The sequence below is a fragment of the Styela clava genome, chromosome 3 (assembly GCF_964204865.1).
Source record: "Styela clava chromosome 3, kaStyClav1.hap1.2, whole genome shotgun sequence".
Taxonomy (NCBI): Eukaryota; Metazoa; Chordata; class Ascidiacea; order Stolidobranchia; family Styelidae; genus Styela; species Styela clava.
The window spans coordinates 22746723-22767093 of record NC_135252.1 but is presented as its reverse complement, the minus strand read 5'-3'; the positions used below and the strand labels follow the sequence as shown (position 1 = coordinate 22767093).

The 20371-nt window shown below is 31.6% G+C and overlaps 1 protein-coding gene across 1 annotated transcript; it reads right to left on the bottom strand.

Moving 5' to 3' along the window:
• Window positions 1–5125: 5125 nt before the first annotated feature.
• On the bottom strand, window positions 5126–19780 carry LOC144420922 (heat shock cognate 71 kDa protein-like). Its single transcript, XM_078110772.1, has 23 exons — window positions 19715–19780; window positions 19112–19241; window positions 18751–18857; window positions 17143–17394; window positions 16948–17068; window positions 16476–16629; window positions 16173–16320; window positions 15316–15471; window positions 14378–14533; window positions 13937–14155; window positions 12935–13135; window positions 12400–12489; window positions 12128–12319; window positions 10336–10425; window positions 9853–10044; window positions 9673–9759; window positions 9307–9480; window positions 9108–9188; window positions 8524–8697; window positions 8182–8271; window positions 7701–7850; window positions 7291–7482; window positions 5126–6401 (listed from the first exon to the last, which is right to left on the bottom strand). The coding sequence occupies exons 1-23, from the start codon at window positions 19778–19780 to the stop codon at window positions 6306–6308; spliced, it is 3318 nt and encodes a 1105-aa protein (XP_077966898.1). The 3' UTR covers window positions 5126–6305.
• Window positions 19781–20371: the final 591 nt, after the last annotated feature.

The following is a 20371-nucleotide window of genomic DNA, read 5'->3' as shown; positions in this document are numbered from 1 at the left end:
AATGTGATAATTTAAAGTAGCTGTTTAACAGCGTCTAGTTTGAGAGAGTTACGCATGGATGTATGCGTGTGTGCATTCTGGTGGAATGTAGTTCTAAAATTCTATAATTTCGAGGTATTATATATTTAATGTTTAGTTCTAAGCAAATATATATATGAACACTATTAAGCTTGGTAATAGCGGCCATAGTTTTAGACACATTTTGTTACATATGCTAAATAAAGTATGTATATATCTGGATAAACTGTTTTATTTCAGATGGATATTGTGCCCAAAGATCACGAAAAGCGTCTCACACCTTCGTGCGTTGGGTTCAACGACGTGGAAAGATTATGCTGCGGCTCTACAACAAGAATTTATCAATATGGTTAGTACAATATATGGTATATATTGAATTTCTGTTTCGTATAATATCAATGCACGCTCTCTTTGATTAATGTCCACTAAAAAGCACGCAACTATATATCTTCATTCAAATGTATCTCTTTAGAAACAATTAATCGAAAGAATTGCAAGAAAACATTGAAAACTACTATCATTGATAATATTGGTGCAACTCCCTGCTTTTTTAACATGGATTTTTACATTTTTAAATTGCTGTATTTTTTCAAAACATTCTTTTCTAAACTGTTCATGGGGCGCTGCTGCAAAAATTTCTTTGATGTAAATACTATTTTTCCACTGAGGTACAAGTTGATGAAACAAAGAGATAAATTGTGTTTTAAAGTAAGTAAATGTTTTCTCTTTTTTTTCAATCAAATTTCACATTTTTTTCATACATTTTATCCATATTTCAGAATTTCGACATTTGAAAGATCCAGAATCTAGAAGATGTGCTATCAGCAAAAATATGTAAAATTGAATAATATTTTGAAAGCATTTTAATGTTTAAATTAAACTTACAACATTACATTTTTTTATAAAGAATATTTATATATGTATATTCAACGTATCTCGGTCCGACTCATATTATAGAGTATTTTATAGCCAATACATATTTTGCTCTAGACATGGTCATCCTAACAACGTCGCAAGTTGGTGACTCTACGTTGCTTTCTTATGGTCCTTGGAAAAAGCATAATATAGTGCGTCGCTGATGTTTTAATCGTCGATTCATTTATCACATTCTCCAATATGAAAGACAAATATTTTTAATTTAAATTTTCAAACTTTAGATTGCCTGAAAAATAATAATCTATTTTCCATATTTCTGGCATGCATAAAAATTAATTTGATTCAGTTAGGCTAGAAATGTTAAATCAAAATTCTTTTTGTTTCATGCTGGAAGTCACACTAGATTATCGCAAAGTAAACACATCAGGGGCTAAACACGTCACAAATCAAGGGCTAACGAGAAGCAGAAAGGTAACTAGCTAGGTTTAACTGAATATCAACTTACAATCATTGAACAATTGACGTTAAATTTACCGACAGTAATTGATCAACTTTTTGTCGATTGCCAATCAGATTTGAGGGATTTGGAGATATAATTATGACGTTAATGGATACGTATGACTACATAATGATCCATAGGAAAAAAACCATACTTAAAGTAATAAGCTCTGTGCCATATGGTAAAACCAGCAAGGATATGATATAATAACGCAAAGGCACTGTCTGGTTTTATGTCATTGATATTCAGATATTTAGGTGTTGCTTTTTTAGTTTTATATTTACTTTTATATAGAATAGTTCCACTATAGAAATAAGGATATGCATTATTATCCGGTATAAATTAGTGAAATGCTTCTAATCAAAGTGAAGAAGATGGTTCAAAATTATTTCTAAGTGGAAATGAACCAAGTTGTTATTTCGGTACTTACAAGTTTGAACAACGATCGACGTCTAGCTACAGATTATGCAGCGTATTAACTGGATTTCAGGTTTCGGCCTTCACCGTTTTAATGTAACCTGCGGGAATGTAAACGTTAACAAAACATTTAAAATCAATTCCTACTGCAAATATCAACTACCATGCATATTTTGACCTAAAACGTTGGTATAATGGAAGTATTTGTTTGTTTTAATTGTCAACGATTTAACATCGTGCACTAATAATTTTTTTTTCTACTATGTGTGATTGAGCATCGGTGAAAAGATTGACAATTTTTATCATTTTACATGAGGTATATATGTCGTGTTCACGTTTTTGGGGAGTACAAACCTAATAGTAAGGTGCTGATATCGTACAATATTATGTCTAATCTTTTTTTAGTTAAATATTCAAATCTGGTGGTTTACTACACGAACAAAACACATTACAAATGGTCATCACGACAACTTGCCGTTATTTTGTATCATTCAGATACTTGTACTCTGCGGTAAAAATATGTTGTTAATTTGTATATGAAATTAAAAGGCATTCCCAGGTGAACATCCCATAACTTCTGATTATTATATTGCTTTATATAGGAGTCTAGATTCTAGGAGTCGAATATAGAACTGAATTAGTAAACTAGTCAACAACAACTAACGAATTATTCAACAGATAAGTGGTCGATACAAATAAGCTAACAGCGGCAGATGCTTTAGGACATTTTGTCACAGTATTTCATTATATCCTTGTTTGTAAATTCACTGCATTGAATATATAGGAAATATGTATTCAAACTCTGTAAAAAATATTTACATATAATTTTCAGCATCATGACATTTAAATCATCTTTATAAAGTTGTCCCAACGGTCCCACACTGATTACCCAGTTTATTGAAGCCTGGGTAAGTGATCCGATAAAACGGTAATTTTGAGTGTAACTTATCAGTAACGCTTGACTATGAAATAGTGTTTGAAAACGCCAGAAATGCAAATAAATTCATGATTATGAGCATTCTAAAATTGCATTGGCAACACTAAATGCAACGGACAAATTGTAATTAATAATCCGCCCCTAAATATTGCTTTATGTTTTCTTTTTCTAAAGTTTGATGTGTGTGAATATTTTAGCAAAAATATATTGAAGGGAACAGAGCCTAATCTTCTAACTAAATGGAATTTGTAGCAGAAATCAAACAGACTTGAGATATGCACCCAAACGTTGGAATCAGACTGATTGTTGATAAAAAATTACCTAACTAGGATGTGGAGTATTGTATGATTCAATGTGCGAGTAACACCAAAAATATTTGAAAAGCCAGATCCCAAATAGATCATTCAACATTTGTTGACTTTATTGCGGCATCGCAGTAGTAATGAACATCAGTGAGTCAGTTTATTCGGCATTCATACACAATTTAATTTATTTGACCATCACTCCAAATATAAACTAAATAAACAACAACAACAACCAGAAATAGAACTTACAAATAACAATTCCCAGAGCTTAATGACAAAACTGCACTCATTAAAAACACTTAAAGAAGAGAGACCCCTGATGGAGAATTTACGGATGCCAGAATTTTGGTCGGAATAGACAGACATGTTGGTTCAATAAATTATATTTGAGACTCTTGTGTTATGAAGCATGTGGAGATAATAAATGTAATAAGGTTATTTGTATTAAATTTTGTATAAGAAACCATTTCCACCCAAATAGAAATGTACTACGATTATAAAACTAAATGATTATTAGAAGACTGCTTCCAAGTATCAAGACAATGATGTTGTTGCTCCCTGGAAAATATGACATGGTAAAACGCGGTTTTTTGCTTGTAGGAACGATGATACGCTAAATTGGGCGCTCTTGAAGTATGTGCACCAAGATGGCACCAAACCTAAACCCTAACCTGGTACACATACCATGTTCAGGTTGTGCGTCTTTTTGAGGCACATACTTCTGGAAGTCGGATTTTTCGATTCAAGGACTATTCGTAGGTATGGTTTCTAGGTGCGGCCCACAGCTTCATTCAGTTACTTTTATCTGGCTTTCCTGTAATAAAGATTGCAAACCCTGGTGTAGAGAAATACTGTGGAATTCCAAGTTGTCTTAACTAGATCGACGTTCCTCTAATTTTGTGCGGGATAGAAAAGTTTTTTGAGATCATAGACAAAGTCTTCCAGAACCATAGACTGCATCATATTTCTTTGATTGAATCAATATCTTGATAAATTGTGTCAAGGTCTGTCTTTTGTTCTCCCATGCATCCTTTCATGCCAGAACTCAAGGGACGAAAATCTGAGGTGAAGTTTGCAGAGCTAAAATATTTTGCAAGGCATATTGGTATTGAAGTTGGAATTTGCTTCTTGATGTTTGTTTCGCTTCCTGGAGTGAAAATTTGTCTGTTCTTCAAGATGTTACGTAATGGGATCAAGCCAGGATTGGGAGGGACTCTTGCTTTAACGTTGTTTGGGCTTCGGTTCGAAGATGTTGCTTGATGAAGCCATATTGTCATTGTTGTTTGACAACTCGCTGGTGCTAGTATATGTTGAGTTTAGCAGCGAGTCTTGAAGCTTTAAGACTATATATATTCAACAATTTTAGGTTAGATTTAAGATCTGTAGATCTTAATCAAACAGTGAACAGCCGATCGAGTGTCGCTTGTGGGTTAATTCTGGTTTTAATGGCACCTGTAAAATAGATTATTTTATATAAAAGTCGAGAAAGCTCTTGTCATTGTCGACTTGCTTTGTTTTATTGTTATATGTTAATTCTCTGATTTAATATTACCATTTGAAGTGAGTGCCTTTAAATCACAGGTTTATGTATGATTTTCCTCATATATGGAAAAATTCTGCGACGCGATTTACCGAGCCTTGTAAGCGAGAAAACGAATTGTTAAGGCTGCTAATGAAGTCCGCCTGTTCACACGCTGAGTGGTCTGTTTGTCGGCTACTTCTGGAATTGTATAACTAACTGCCTCGAAGACTGATTACAGCTGATATTACTGACCATATCTAATACTAATAGTTAAAATACAGACAAGTAGTTCTCTAGAGTAGGTCATATAGTTTTGTTCTCGGGCGCTTAAATTTCTCGAATAAAATCCCAAAGGCTGTTTTAGCTTTAATTCGCTACAACAAGAGCGCAATACTCAAATATACAAGTTTAAATTATATCTTACATCTTTTTAATGTAGTAAATTTACACTCAGAAATCTATTAAAATAGACACCGACAAAACTACTACGGTTTTAGCTTTTATTTGCTAAAATTGATGGCGTTAATACATAAAATTAAAAAAAAAAAAATTCAATTAATAGCCTTATTAGCGATGATAACAATTTTTAACTAACAAAATATCGAGGTAATGGTCCAATAGTGGAAAAGGAAATCTTCCCCCAACAATAATTACCAGATAAAAAAGAATACTATTTTTTTCTTTCAATTATTTGTCAATATGAAAATATCAATGTTTTAAATATTTCTGTTTTATTGAGCTATAAAAAATTATCTGGCTGACTTGTAAATTACCCAATAAATTTGTGTACATTCTTCACGAAGAAAAATGAAAAATGAGTTCTGGCGTGGTCAAGGCATCATGTGTGTTGAAGAAAAAAATCTAGAAATATTCTGAAGAAAGTCATGTAATCACGGCCCGAGCTGTAGTTCTGCGCTATATACGCTATTTAAATACGAAAAGGGGCAAAATAATTCTGAAATTTTTGGATAATATCGATAAATTTTATATTAATATGAAAACACAAATAAACTTTTAAAAACAATTTAAATAAACATCATAACAGGTTTAGTGTTTCCATAACGAAGGCTTCATAATTATTTCAAACGATTATAAACAAGTAATGGTTACTTCTTACAAAATTATAATTGACTTAATACTCTCATTATATTGATACAGGCGCCAAAGAAAATACTTCAAAAAATTTCACATTTGCTTTGGGCGATACAGGAATAGCACATTGTAAACTGAACTAAACGCTAAAATGGGAATACGAAGTATAATATGGTTCATGGGTATTAACTTATGAAAAGGTATCAACATCAGGAAATCATTACAATCTGACCAATAATATAATTATAGGGGTCAAAATTGTAAATTAATATCTGCTATAATATATAACAATTGCCGGTAAGTAAAACAATATGGATAAAAATCGTTTGGCTACCTAAGATGCATCACACAAGTTATTATAGATTCAAAGTAAGAAATATCGAGTTTGATTGATTCATTTGCCAGAATCCTATTTAACAGTAATACATATGGTATTGTGCAAACAGTAATTTAAAATTATGACAGCTCATTAACTTCATGAAAAATATAAACATACATTCGCTTGAGTTTTTTCTCTAGTTTTGAATTTCATAGCTGCATAAATTGAAGTAAACAAATTATTTATACAGAAACGCTTTGCTCCAAAATTATACTGAAACAGCCTAACTTTTTATTACTGCTTTTTATTATTGTAACCATTTATCTATATAGCCAAATATTCAATCTACGCAATATAGGTTCAGCTATTTCATGAAGTTCTTTGTTCTTCTTCAAATAATCGTCAGGATCGAGATTCTGAAAATTTAAAAATTGAATTGTAAATTATGTTAAACTGAAAAAATTAGAAGACCTCTCAAAAACAAAATGATCAAAATTTATTAAAATCAAAAGTTACAATAAAATTAATATTATGTTTTTATATATTTTTCAACTATTTAACTAAATGAATAAAGTTTCATACTAATTAAACTCAATTTATTTAAATAAATAAACCAGCTTCGGTTTAACCACCATTGAACAATTTTTACGCACCAATATTTCAATTATTTACCATTTCTATATCATTGTCCGTAAACTTAGCTACTTCCTAATTAATACTGAATTGAATCGAAAAATGACTGAATTGAATCGACAAATGATAGTTTATCACTTTTATTTTCATAATTGAGTGATATTTTCAGCTCCAAAATGATATTTAAAAAATACAATTCAATTTACTGCAGTTACTAACTAATTTAGGGTCTGAGGCCCAATGTGTGAGTTCAGATAAAGCCTGTTTGGGAAAAACCAGCAACTAATTTATAATTTAATTAATGTTAACATATATATCTCTACTCCAAGCAAATTCCTCATAAACTTTACATTTATACAAGTTATCGAGACTAAAGATTTCAAGTCCATCATTTAGTTTGCATTCCATTGAGCCAAGCGCACGTTTGATAAACTATAAGATAGTTTTACGATGGATAAACTAAAATAACATAATTATTATTCCTGTTAACTTTGATTTTACCTGAATTTCTTTAACGTGACGTGAATTGTAAAAAACATTCAACCTGCTCACGATATCAATACTTCATAAATTCTCGTTGAAAATGATATCACACAAACATTACCCAATAATAAAGCAAACTGGTTGAACTGCAATAAATTTTAGATTTTTTGAAAGTTACAATCTACTCACAGCATTCAGGGACAGAAGATTCGAAATTTCACGATTTTTTTTTTCGAGATTTCTCTTCTCCTCTGGGCGAAGACATGTTTTATTAGTAAAGTTGTACAGTAAGCGTGTTTCAATTATACTCCTATATTTGAACAGTTTCTCTTTTTCTATCCTTGAAGTGTTTGCTCGGGGTTTGGGTAGTTGTTTTTCTATCTGTCAAATACAAATTGTAACGCAGTTGACAATGAAGTTTGACAACTTCTTCCAAATATCTATGTAAATTATTAGTTTTATTCATTTTGACAAAACAAAGCTCTACATGTTATACGAGAATTTTATTAGGTTGAAAATGCCAATGCTAAACTTACCAAATAAAAAAACATAAACATTTTCTTTCAACTGATCCTAAACAATGTCAATTGAAAGCAAACCTCTGTTCCCAGGAATGAACGATAATGCCTGGAGTTATCAATTTTGGATTCTATACTTGTTGAACATCGCGAAGGAGATTCTTTTCCTGTAAGTGAATTCCACATCCAAGATAGTTTTCCTCTGAATGATGTTGATACTTCAGATGTATCCTTAATGACATTTATACATTTTTTTCAAACTTGCCTAAGTTGATAATGTAATATTCTTAGTACCTATAAGTTTCGTTTCTGGTTTTTGATACCTCTTGTGATAAGATTCAAAAATATTTTTTATAATATTTGAACTAATTTTGGTAGTGGATAATAACTAAAACATGTATTTTATTACATAAAAATTGAATCAAAAATTAATATCATATAATAATATTAACCAACTGTCACTAATTTTATAAAACAAATTGATAAAGGTAAGTGTTTTGTTGTAATATTGTATTTACCGAATTTTTCTGGTAATCGTCTTTAAACTCTATGAAATAAATACCTTTTCTTTTTCATTCAATTTTTGCAGAACTTTATCCCATTCTTTGTTGAGTTTTGTCATTTTCAACCCATAATTGTGGTCAGGTTCATTCTTGATTATAACAAAAACCGAATAAATACTGTATCTATGTTCACACCATTTTGTTTTTTTTTAGTTTCAAAAATCTTGATCTATACTAACACAAATTTCTGTAAAGGTTTTTCGGTGTTCTTCCATTAATTCCATGAATATAGAAAAGATGCAATACATGATCGCACATTTTAGAGAATCAAGAAATCAACAATTTCTAAACACATGGAAAGAAATCAGAATAAAACTTAAACAATGAAGAAAACAACATACTGGATGCCATCGTAACCATTCATTTGTTTCTTCACACAATTTTCGCAACATGATGCATTCGTTTTGTATCGAAGCGTAATGAATCGTGTCAATATTTCTGGAAATACTTGCAATGCATTTTTGCAACTTCGATATTGCACCGCCATCAAGTGTCCTAACAGATCTTCTACATTCCTGTGTCGTAACATAAAATCAGAAAGCTTTGAGAAAATTAATACATTTTAAACTGCTTTAAATAAACCAGTTTATCGACGAAAATTTATGGTCGCATGGGTTATTTGGATTGACCACTTTCTTTATTTGACAGTATGTTGCAAAAAATATTTGATAACGTAGTAAGACACGAATGAAAAAATAATAAGTCACTATTTTGAGTTTCAATATCTGTTATTCAAGAAGATGATTATATAAAGCTGGAGCAATGTATTATTTCAATAGCATATTTTCACAAAAAAATTGAAAAATCTCTTCAAACATTCCTACCAAAGATGTAGGTTTGTTTTAGATTACAGCAACTACAAGCCAACCACAAGATAACATTTTTCTAAGTTACGACTATGTATTTATTTTTTAATTTTCAATACCTTCTTTTGCTGTGATTGCATAGCATTCAACAAAGCTAGCAACTCCTCATTTTTACTTTCAATTGCTTTCTGGTCTGCTTTCTAAAAATAAAATTGGTTCGTGAAAATTGGCAACCCACTGAAGATAGAACATTTTGCCAGCAGATAAGTTTGATAAGCCTAATAAAAATGTAAAAAGATACATTAAAGATTCATCTACCGGGTGATCCACGATCCAACGATTTAATTCTTTTACTTTCTGCTTCGTGTTGTGTGGATCATTTTTGAACGACTCATCTGTCAATTTAACAAGATCTCTCAAATGGCTTTTTAGAACTCCTCTTGCCTCTAATCTATATTCTTCTTTTTCTTTTAATCTTTTTTCTTCCGCTTTCTTAGAAATGGATATTAAAAACATTTTAACATTCATGTAATACAACATATATATATATATATATATATATATATACTAATAATAAATGTCAAAATATACAGAAAGTTGAGACAGTATTCACGTTTTGACAAGACCAAAATGATCCGCAAGTTAGAACTTTGTGCATAACATTGGGACATAAACATATTTTACCTGTACTTCTTTTACCCTCAAATCGATTATATTCCACCAATCGACAATAACTCTTTCCTTATAAGTAATCTCTTCAATGTTGGAATCCTACAAAAGAAAAATGAACGTGAATTTAAGTTTGAACAAATGCTTATATTAGAATCTAGTCAGTTTTTCGAATCATGCTCTATAGTCACTTACATTTCCGCTTATCATTTTCCTTGCCTCCGAAAACTGAACTTCCATTTGTTCCTTATCACCTTTTTTTATCCACGTTCTGACTTCATTCATTTTATTGTTAACTGCGCCAACAGCCTTGACCAAGTCTTTTTTCTTTTTCTCCAACTGTTGTGCTTTAATTTCCAGTTGTCTTTTCCATTCTTCCTCCTGAGCCTTTTTTCAATAAACAGACAATGTTAGAACTGAACAATCCATTTTATTTAATGAAGGAGTTGAAATTTGCATCGTTTTTTAACGGGAGTATTTTACAATTTATAAATATAAGGATGGCTAAATAGATTCTCATTTTTCTATTTTATAGTGAATAAAATTTTTGTTTGTTTTCCTTTATATTGCCTTTACGGAGAAGTAAATCTGTCAAGTCATTGACAAAAATTTAAAAGAGATTACAAATTATTGTTGTCATACAATTGAATTAATGAAATGTGTTTCAAAAACATGTACCTTTAGTTTTTCAGTGATTTTCTGAAAAATAGCCCCGCTATAACTTTCAACTTCTTTTCTTTTCTCTTCTATAACAATAATATCGGCATTCTAAAAACAAATATATGTTGTGTAAATTTATTACAAATTTTCAATATGAAAATTGAGAATTTGAGATATTTGAAACATCTTGTTTTTTTTCAGCAGATATATGAATTCCACAAAATATATTTAACTTCAAGAATGTAAGCAATAGTTCTATTGCTGGTATCTTTGGGTCACCCTCGAGTGTTATATAGCATAATGTACCCTAATATTGCGAATAGCAACAGCGGAGCCTGTCGTTTCATCCTTAATAAGATCGACGGAGCAGATGATGCGGCAACATCGAGAGTGGTAACGATTTGACATTTATGGCCATCTGGTCTGTCGAATATATAAGCTGGCAAACTGTTGGAACAAGGGGAGGAAGGAAAAGAAAACTAAGTCTGAGAAAGATAAGACAATAAACGACTCGACTTTTTGTGTGATTTGTATTAGCCCGTTTTTTTTTAATATCTCTGAACATAAGACTGTGGCAATGTATTTCAAAAAATTAAAGACGTATAGCATACCGTACTTGGACTTTAAAACTTTATAAAGAGAAGGAAGAACAAAAGATGTCAGTATGGTTCATTCACTATGACCACTAGGGCTTTCCAAAATCGAATATTTTTTTGATTTGAATCGAACCGAATATTTTTCGCAAATCGAACCGAATAATTGAATATTATTGCGCAATCCTAAATTTGTCTCTAATGTACAATAAAAACTTCCTCTTCAATATTGTGATAACGTATGTGCAGTTATATCTAAATTATTGCAAATATTTTGCGTAACTATGTTTCAAGAGTTATAAAAGGAGATCATAAGCCTCCTTGAACTGGTCAAAAAATTAGGGTTTCAAAAACTATCAAGTGTTAAGAGTTGGAACAAACTTTTTTATTGCCCGTAGTTGCTATTTTAATCCTATTATCATTAGTATTATTACCTCGAAAATATTTTTTTCTGGAATATTTTTTGTGTAATTTTCAATAAAATGATAAACAACTAGTAATATAGATATAACTGTTACCCAGAAAATTTAAAATTGCATTTCGGGAACTCACAAATTCAGAGCTAGTTTGATGACATTATTACCGTAGTTGATGACCATACAACAGCCATAAACTCGCAAGAGTGCAATTATTCGTCATAGTAATTAATGAATGATACAAAGTATTGCCATTAGAAGAAATTACAAATTCTATTGAAAAGGGGTATTGGACCTCCAAAACGTATTTCAGTCCTGTATCATGTTCCTATGATTACTAACTCAACAGCTACAAATCGATTTTATTTATAGAACTGGCGTTTTTGCTGATACTAAATTTGCCTTTTTTTCTTTGTGTTTTCTAAAAAACGTCATCTTTAAATCATTGTTACCGATAACTTTTCATTTATGACCATGCATGAAATTGATAATTACATATCACCGGGCAATAGGAGAGACCTTTTTACAGCAAAGAAAGCGATAGAAACATGTTTTTGCTTGCCCGGTGAAAAACGCGGTGCAAAGGTGGTCGTGACTCGTGAGGCGCATTATTTACCAAATTTTAGCGATTCATAAATTGTCCGAAAAACGCATCGAATAATTTGCGATTTGATTTCATTTCGAATATTCGTTTCGTTTGGACAGCCCCAATGACCACCATAATATTTTAATAACACATTAACCACTTACCCAGTGGATCACAATATAAAATAAAAATTTTATAATCAGAAAATATCTTACAGTGTTTCCAGAAATCCAGTTTATCACTGTATCAAACAACCATCGAATTGCCGACTTATCTTCTTCTGTAGAGTTTTCTTTGTAGCCAGGTTCTTTTATAGTCCTTGAGAATAAAGTGACTGATTCTCTGAGAGCATTCAAAGCTTCACGTTTTTTCTGCTGTTCAGATTCTTTTCTATGGCGTATTTCCTCCTACAGAACATAAACTAAGTGCGAGTTAGTGTTTCAAGTTTAATGGCGGCTTCACAGGCAATAGTATAAAATGTTCGTACCGCTTTCATGGGATTAATCCGAGAAAGAATTGTCAACCATATTTCCTCAAGTTCTTCCTGTCTGCGTTCTGACAATTCCTTTGACGCATCCTGTGCAACCAAAACAAACATGCAAATTATTAACTCCAAAAAGATCTTTCAAAAGCGATGAGGCAAAACTCCTATTTTTATTTTTGGAATTGGGTAAAAATTTAATCTTACGTGTTGGCTTGCAAAAATCGTTTGAAACTTGAATATTTCAACCAACAGTGGCAGTGATTATAGAAACGAATCGCCATGCGTTAAAGTTTGGAAACTTCAAATTGTTAAAAAAGTTTGAGTGTCGCGTACTATATTTTTGAACAAACTGCATTTGGATGCGTTAATAAAGTTAGCAAAGTTTTTTTCTATTTATATCTATTTATTTGTTCGGCATATGGTGCTCAGTCTTTGTTGTGACTTTTACCGTAAGGTTGATTAGATAATTTAATTTAAAAAACGGTTAGGAATAAAAAGGATAATGCCATTCGGATTAGACTTAATTTAGATCACTAACCTTGTTGCTTTCAATCCACTCCAGCAATTCATTGCATTTATCATTCAAAACAGACATTTCAGTGATAGTTATCGCATTTTTATACTTTCTTTGTCCGATTGATTTTTGCACCGCGTAAATGTAGTTTTCAAACTTATTAATTGCCTTGCTTCTCTCTTTCCATTCATCGTCGGCTCTATCAAAAACTTGCATACGATCTGCCTGTAAACAAGTACTGCGTTTAGATAAGACAATGCGAATTTGAAAATATTTGAAAGATAGTATTTTAAAATAGGCTTTTTTGAGTCAGTCATGTATCCTTATGTTCGGTCGTATTCGTGCCTACAAATAGAGTTTTGCGTTCCGAATGTTTTATATATTATAATAAATTATTACTTATTATCCATGTACTTACAAAATTTGTATAAGTTTGAACCTTTTTATAAATGAATAAAAAAATGCATACTACAATGCTGAAGCTGAATACTCATTAACATTACTGTGCTAAGATAAACCTATTACGATTCACTCTATGGCTGCGGCCGGTAACCTTTTTAACGCAGAGTTACTTCATGAAAGTTTCGGAATGATACTAGATAACGTCATGTTTGCGCGTTAGCTATTTGTAATGCGTTTGGTTTCTGTAGTAAATAACCAGATTTGAATAGTAAACCAAAAACGAAAATAGATTAGACTTGTCTTTGTACGACATGAGCACCTTACTATTAGGTGTGTACCCAACAAAACTACACATACATCATGTGAAATGATAAAAACGGTGTATCTCTCCACCTTTACTCGATGAACCATAGTAGACAATTAAATATTGTTTATTATAAATATTATTAAATTTATCATTACGCTAATTAAAGAATATTGATTAAATAAGTGCATTCTCTTATCTAATCAGGAAGTTTGATCTGTAATGTGACAACTGAATAACAGTTTGTTATATTTTGTATTATTATATCTTATTTCGCGGTTCAAATTATTCAATTACTGCATCTGAAATAAAAACAATACCAAGAACTGTAGACTTTCTTGATCCAATCGTCCTTTACCATCAGCATAACATTGATGAATTTGTTTGTTGTTCTGATAACCCAGTACAGTTAAAATTCCACTTTGATTTAGCTCAATGGAGACTTCAAATGGAAGGTTTTGTTCCAAACTCGGAAGATAAAATCTATAGATTGCCGAAACAGGAGCATCTTCCATCGAACTATCTTCAAATTCGTATACCTTGTAATTGAATTTAAAATATCTGTGATTGTATATACCAAAGCGGAAATTAAACATAACAAGGTTAGCTTGTATCAAGAAGGGTAATACTTTACAAAATATTGTTGCTCAACGGCAACATAGTTAAATTGCATTAGTATGTATTTTATCATTACTTCATTGACTCGAAGATATATATCAGGTATATATGTCTACATTCAGATTTGAATACTAGAAATGTACCTGTAAGTCCACGGGTGATGTGAATCCCTCCTTAATATTCGACCATTTTTTGGTTGGCATTTCTGCATTTGCTTGTATAATCTCAATCATTTTCCCATTATTCGTCTTCACTCCAACAGAAAAGGAAGAAATATCTTGAACTATGAACCGTTTACGCTGAAACGCAAATTTTATATTTAGGTATAATATTTGTTACATTTTAAGCTAAACCAAATAATTGAAAAATCAGACTATATTAAATAAAAAAAAGCTAGTTTAGACACTCGAAATTGCTGCATTGTTGTTGTTTCGTTACATCGTAGAAACTTTGATTTACTTCAACCAAACATCTTCATATTTATACTTGAATCATGGAGAATATTTTTACAAAAGTTTGCTTATATGAAGTTTGCTTTCGTTACATTGTAGAAAATTTGATTTACTTCTCAACTAGTCAACCAAATAAATGATTTTAATCTTTCAAATTGGAGAAGGAATATTTCCCTAAAATCAAATAATCCCATTGAACTGAACATCTTCATTTTAATACTTGAAACATGGAGCATATTTTCAGAAAAAATTGATTATATGAACAATGCATCAAGTAATTTTTGTTCTGAGAATTAGATGAAACAAATATCGTTTAGACACGCTGGGATAAAAAATATGAACCCTGTTAATATCTTTGCGCATGATTATATTTTTATTCTCAATTTATTTAAATAAAAATGACCTGTTGCTTCAACTAATGTTTTAAGATTAACAATAGAGTCTGGTAACAGATCATGATGCAACGCCATTTTTTTGTAAAACGCAAAAAATTATTTGCGTGTTTGTTGCGAAACAATAGTAATTTTTTAAACTGCATATGGGTAATTGTTCAATTCATATTTAAAGCAATCAAGAAACATAAAAGTTGTGATGCAAACGTTTGAACTATCAATGATACTTGTATTTACTTGTTGGATATTGCCAGCCATGAAAGCAGCCCCGCGCGCTATTGCTTCATCAGGATTAATTGTTTTGTTAAGTTCCTTTTTCTCAAAAAACTCTACAAGCAATTCACGCAATCTGGGTGTTCGTGATGACCCTCCGACCAATAGTATCTCATCAATCTGAAAAATAATTTGTGGCGTGAAATGTTTTACAACCTGCAATCCGAAATGATGTAGTCGGCGCCATTATGAAGTCTGTTTGGAGTTCATCGCTGCGGTCCGTGTGATAATATATTTTACAGATTTTCAATGAAGAATATTTTCTACCTTGGGTCAGTTGGTGGGCATTACCTAACAAAACGTCTGCTATATAATGTCACAAATAGCACTTCAAAAGTTTTTCCATGAATAAAATACCTAATTATCAATAATAATATTAATGATGTATGTATAAAGTATTAATGATGATTCAGATTCACGAAATCAAGATAGGTCGCGATGTCTATTCTATATTCTAGCATCTAGAGACGGCTTAAGCACGCCATCCAGGGGAGGGGAGAACTTGAAACTTAACGTTGGTTAAAACTCTGATTTGATTGACGGAGGCAGATTTGAGACTAACGTGAAACATTTCATGCAATAGGAAAACAACGATAAACTTAAAGAAGTCAAGGTACGTGAATTTCATTTCGCAACTCTTTTTCAAATTCCGATGATCGCGGAATTATCTAGTAAGCTGAAAACCATATAAATGTTTATCATGATTACACAACACATATTTTGTTTGCTCACAGCCATTTGTGGCGCTATTTAGCTGTCGTTGGATAGCTGATCCATACTGAATTAGCATATGAAAATTGTGAATTTTTTTTAGGAATTACCCTGTTTTTTGCAACTTTAGCTTTTTTTAGAACCGTTTTCACGCATTCAATCGCTTTTTGGAAAAGTGATTCGTTCAATTCTTCAAACCTTTCACGGGTAATTGTACTATACAAATCTTTACCATCAGAAAGTGCATCAACTGCAACGCTGAAAATATACAAAGACACTTAAAAAATTTTAGAAATATATAATGGCAATAAAATAATCGATGTTTTTTAACACTCAAATTAACAATCATGCAAATTGAACTTTACGAATATCATGCATTTATTAGTGCAACAATACAATTCACTTATTCTAACCTAGCTTGTTTAGAGCCGGACAACGTTCTTTTAGCTTTTTCGCAAGCTCTCCGCAAACGATTTATAGCTCGCTTGTCGTCAGACATGTCAACGTGAAATTTATTATTGAACTCCTCCACAAAATGCTCTACAACACGAGAGTCAAAAGCGTCACCTGAATAAGGCGAGTAGTAATTTTGTTCATCATATCTTTATGGCAAATTACCTAATAATTTGTATAAAGCCTTGTGCTATTGCACTGAAGTCGATTCACATATATTTATATAATTCTTTTTTAAATGAATATACACTTTTCTCATAATTTGTGAAAAAAACTCAGTAATAAAAAAAAATGGATATTTCTTCTCAATTTGAACGAGTTATTAGAAAAATGATATTCGTTGATTATATGACTGATAAAAATAAAATATACTTTTGTATTATATTACATAAAAATATATTATTATTTATATCATACTATAATAAATCTTACCTCCAAAGTTGCAATATCCTTTTGTTGCAAGAATTCTAAATATTCCTTCTTTAATATTTACTACAGCAACATTTAGATTCCCACTACCGATATCGAAAAGAAGAACATTGCAAGATGAAACCTGACATTGATGAAATAAAAATAAAAATTGGCCCCAGTTATATATAAATAAAATTTGCAAATAATTTCTCTTGCCTTATTCTCCAATCCGTATGATATTACAGCGGCTGTTGGTGCATTGATTAAAGCCATTACACAAAATCCTGCGATATTTGCGGCATGAACTGTAGCTAGACGTTGAGCGTCATTAAAACTCGTAGGTACCGAAATGACAACATGTGTTACTTTCTCACGAAAGTGCTTTTGAGCCATCTTTTTCACTTCTGTCAAAAGCATTGCAGTAATTTCCTCTGGATAAAAATGTACATCTTTTTTTCTGTAGTGAACCTATAATATAAAAAAAATTATATAACATATATTAAAAAGAGATCATCACTTAAATATCTGGGTACTTATCACAATATACCAGGCATTGCCTTTGAGATTTTGTTGAGATACCCCCGCTCATACACTTTGGCTAAATGATCCATTAGTACTGTTTATTGGATATGATAATTGAACTAGTGCATTGTGGCTACGAAAAATTCACTAAATTTTCATTTTCACCGTTTGCACCATGTCGTAGGCAAGCATATTAATTTAGGCTTATTATATTTCTATAATTTTTATTGTTTGCCATAATGTAGTCATATAAAACTATTAACGCCATACGCATGTTTACATAGCAACAAATGTGACTGACTATTGATAAAAAGTTGATAAAGTTAAGTCAAGTTTATATTTTCCAAACAGTGAAATAGAATTACTCGAGCAATACCTACGAAAAACTGATATTTACACATATTTTATGGGGAGGGGATGTCGCTGGGAACCAAAGATGGTTATCGAGCAGTGACATTCAAGATTCTGATTTTAATTTAGAAAGTTGGAAATATTGAAGTTTAAAAACGAGCGATATTGACTGTTAGTATCGTACGAATTATAGAACTAACACTGCTCACTATAGATTGATGATCAGCGAAGATTATATCAAAGAGAAATAAGACCAACAATGGGTGGGGACTTACCCACTTCAACTCAATTACTCGCAGCAAGTGTTGTCTCGATAAAGTCACATGAATCTTTTGCAATGTTAATATTTATCTGCATCAAGCGAGATTTTGTTGATTTTCGTTAGACCCTAATTTTTGTAGTGAGCATAGATTTTCAGCATATGGCGAAAGAATTTTGTTTTAAAATTTTTATTCACAGTTTTAGGAATGTCAGAGACAAGGAAAATATATGATTATTTTCCCAAGTTAATTAAATAGAAATTCAGAAAAGTAAGTTAAAAACTTATGTCCTTTAAGAAATTTTCGGCAATGTGCCAAATAAATGATTCGTCGACAAAATAAAAACTGTGATTGGTACCGCGCTTTTCAATAGACCGTCAGAGGACGATGTAGAGGCACTAGAACAAGTCCACGACGCGTTAGAATGATCATGTTAAAGGCAAAAAAATGACTTGGCCGAAAATGCCTGGTATAATATAGGCCGTATCGAGCTACGTTAAATATAAATATTCTTTATAAAAATGTTTTAAAAGTTAAGCATTAACATACATTAGAAACATTTTTTCCTTTCAAACATTTTCATTTTAGTACATTTAGAAGCTGGATCTGTGATGGGGTGAATATTTGCATGGCTCAAATGTATGGAAACACGTGTGAAATTGAAATTGTATAATAATAAAAATGTACTCACTTTGAAAGACAATTTTCCACGCTGGTTTATCAACTGATACCCCAGCGGAATTTTTTTATCCTCATCAAATGAGTTTTCATAGCATCTTCCCATAAACTGCTTGAAACCTTTTGAAATATAAAACTATGTTTTAAAATATACAAAACTTTACAAATGTGAAAGCATATTTTAATATCGCAATGAATTTTTTAGCTATCTAGGAAATGCTAATATTTTTTAAATGTAATATGGAAATAATTTCGTTAAATTCTATCTATAGGATGCATTTGAATCGGAAGCTATATAGATATGTGCTTATTCAGTGGACATATGTCCCAATTTTAAACGTACATTGAAAACAAAAATGAAATTAAATATTTACCATATATTGTACTATCCATATTAATAAATTCTTGTTGTAGAGCCGCAGCACCGTATAACCTTTCCACGTCGTTAAAAGCAACGCACGAAGGCGTGATACGTTTTTCTTGGTCATTGGTAACAATATCCACCTAAAAGAATATGATATTGGAAATAAATGACAGATTATCGAAACACATCGCATACTGAATTTACCATACGTAATTCCATACGCACCAAGTATCGTGTCTAGCTATGAGTCATTTGTTACTATTTAGTATACACAGTAGCTACTTCAATTAATCAAATAGTATGTTTTCAAAATACCTTATCTATTTTATATGTGTCATATAATATATTTGTCAAATCAAGCATTCCAGGCTATACTCGTGGTATATCGTAGTCTTACATACTCCCAGAAAGTGAATACACAAAAGTTAGCGCATTCATTGCTAACCTGGGGCCATTCGCCAAACTTCGTAAAAAGCCGCGTTTACGAGCATGTAACCTTGTCTTTCAAAAACGCAGTAGTCTTACATACTCCCAGAAAGTGAATACACAAAAGTTAGCGCATTCATTGCTAACCTGGGGCCATTCGCCAAACTTCGTAAAAAGCCGCGTTTACGAGCATGTAACCTTGTCTTTCAAAAACGCAGTTACGAAATCTTGTCAAGTGCGATTCACGAAACATCTCGTAAAAACTTTACGCACGGTCACGCAAGTTCTCTCGAAATCTTAAGCACGGTCGTCGTTGAACAAAAACCACTGTATGATCACTCAACCTATCACTCACTGACGCGAGCCGCCCGGCGCGGATAAGCCTATTTTGAAATGATCTCTGTTTTACATTTTGCAGCCTGTGATTTAAAGTTCGGAGAATATTGCAGTAATCTATTGATGAATGAAATAAATTCTGAGATACATATTGTTAAACTACTTCTGTAACAGACAACAGAATAGATGAACATGTAATCCCATATTTGATGTTGGTACGCCGTTAGTTGGCATATATAGGTGGGTCCACAGCTACTAGACTACAGTAACTCTTACCTAAGTTAGGAATTTTTGTATGCAAACACCACAGCATTTGTTGGGTTGCATGTCGCACATACTTGTCTTAGGTCAGTCAGGTATTGAACATGTATCCCGTCTTAGTTTTACCGTTTATTTATTATGTAGATACTGTTACAAATAAACATACATACATTTTAACTTGAATTTATGCTAAGAACAGGCCGAAATACTGTTTACGAGTAAAATTTTCCCCTCGTAAGTTTGCGAG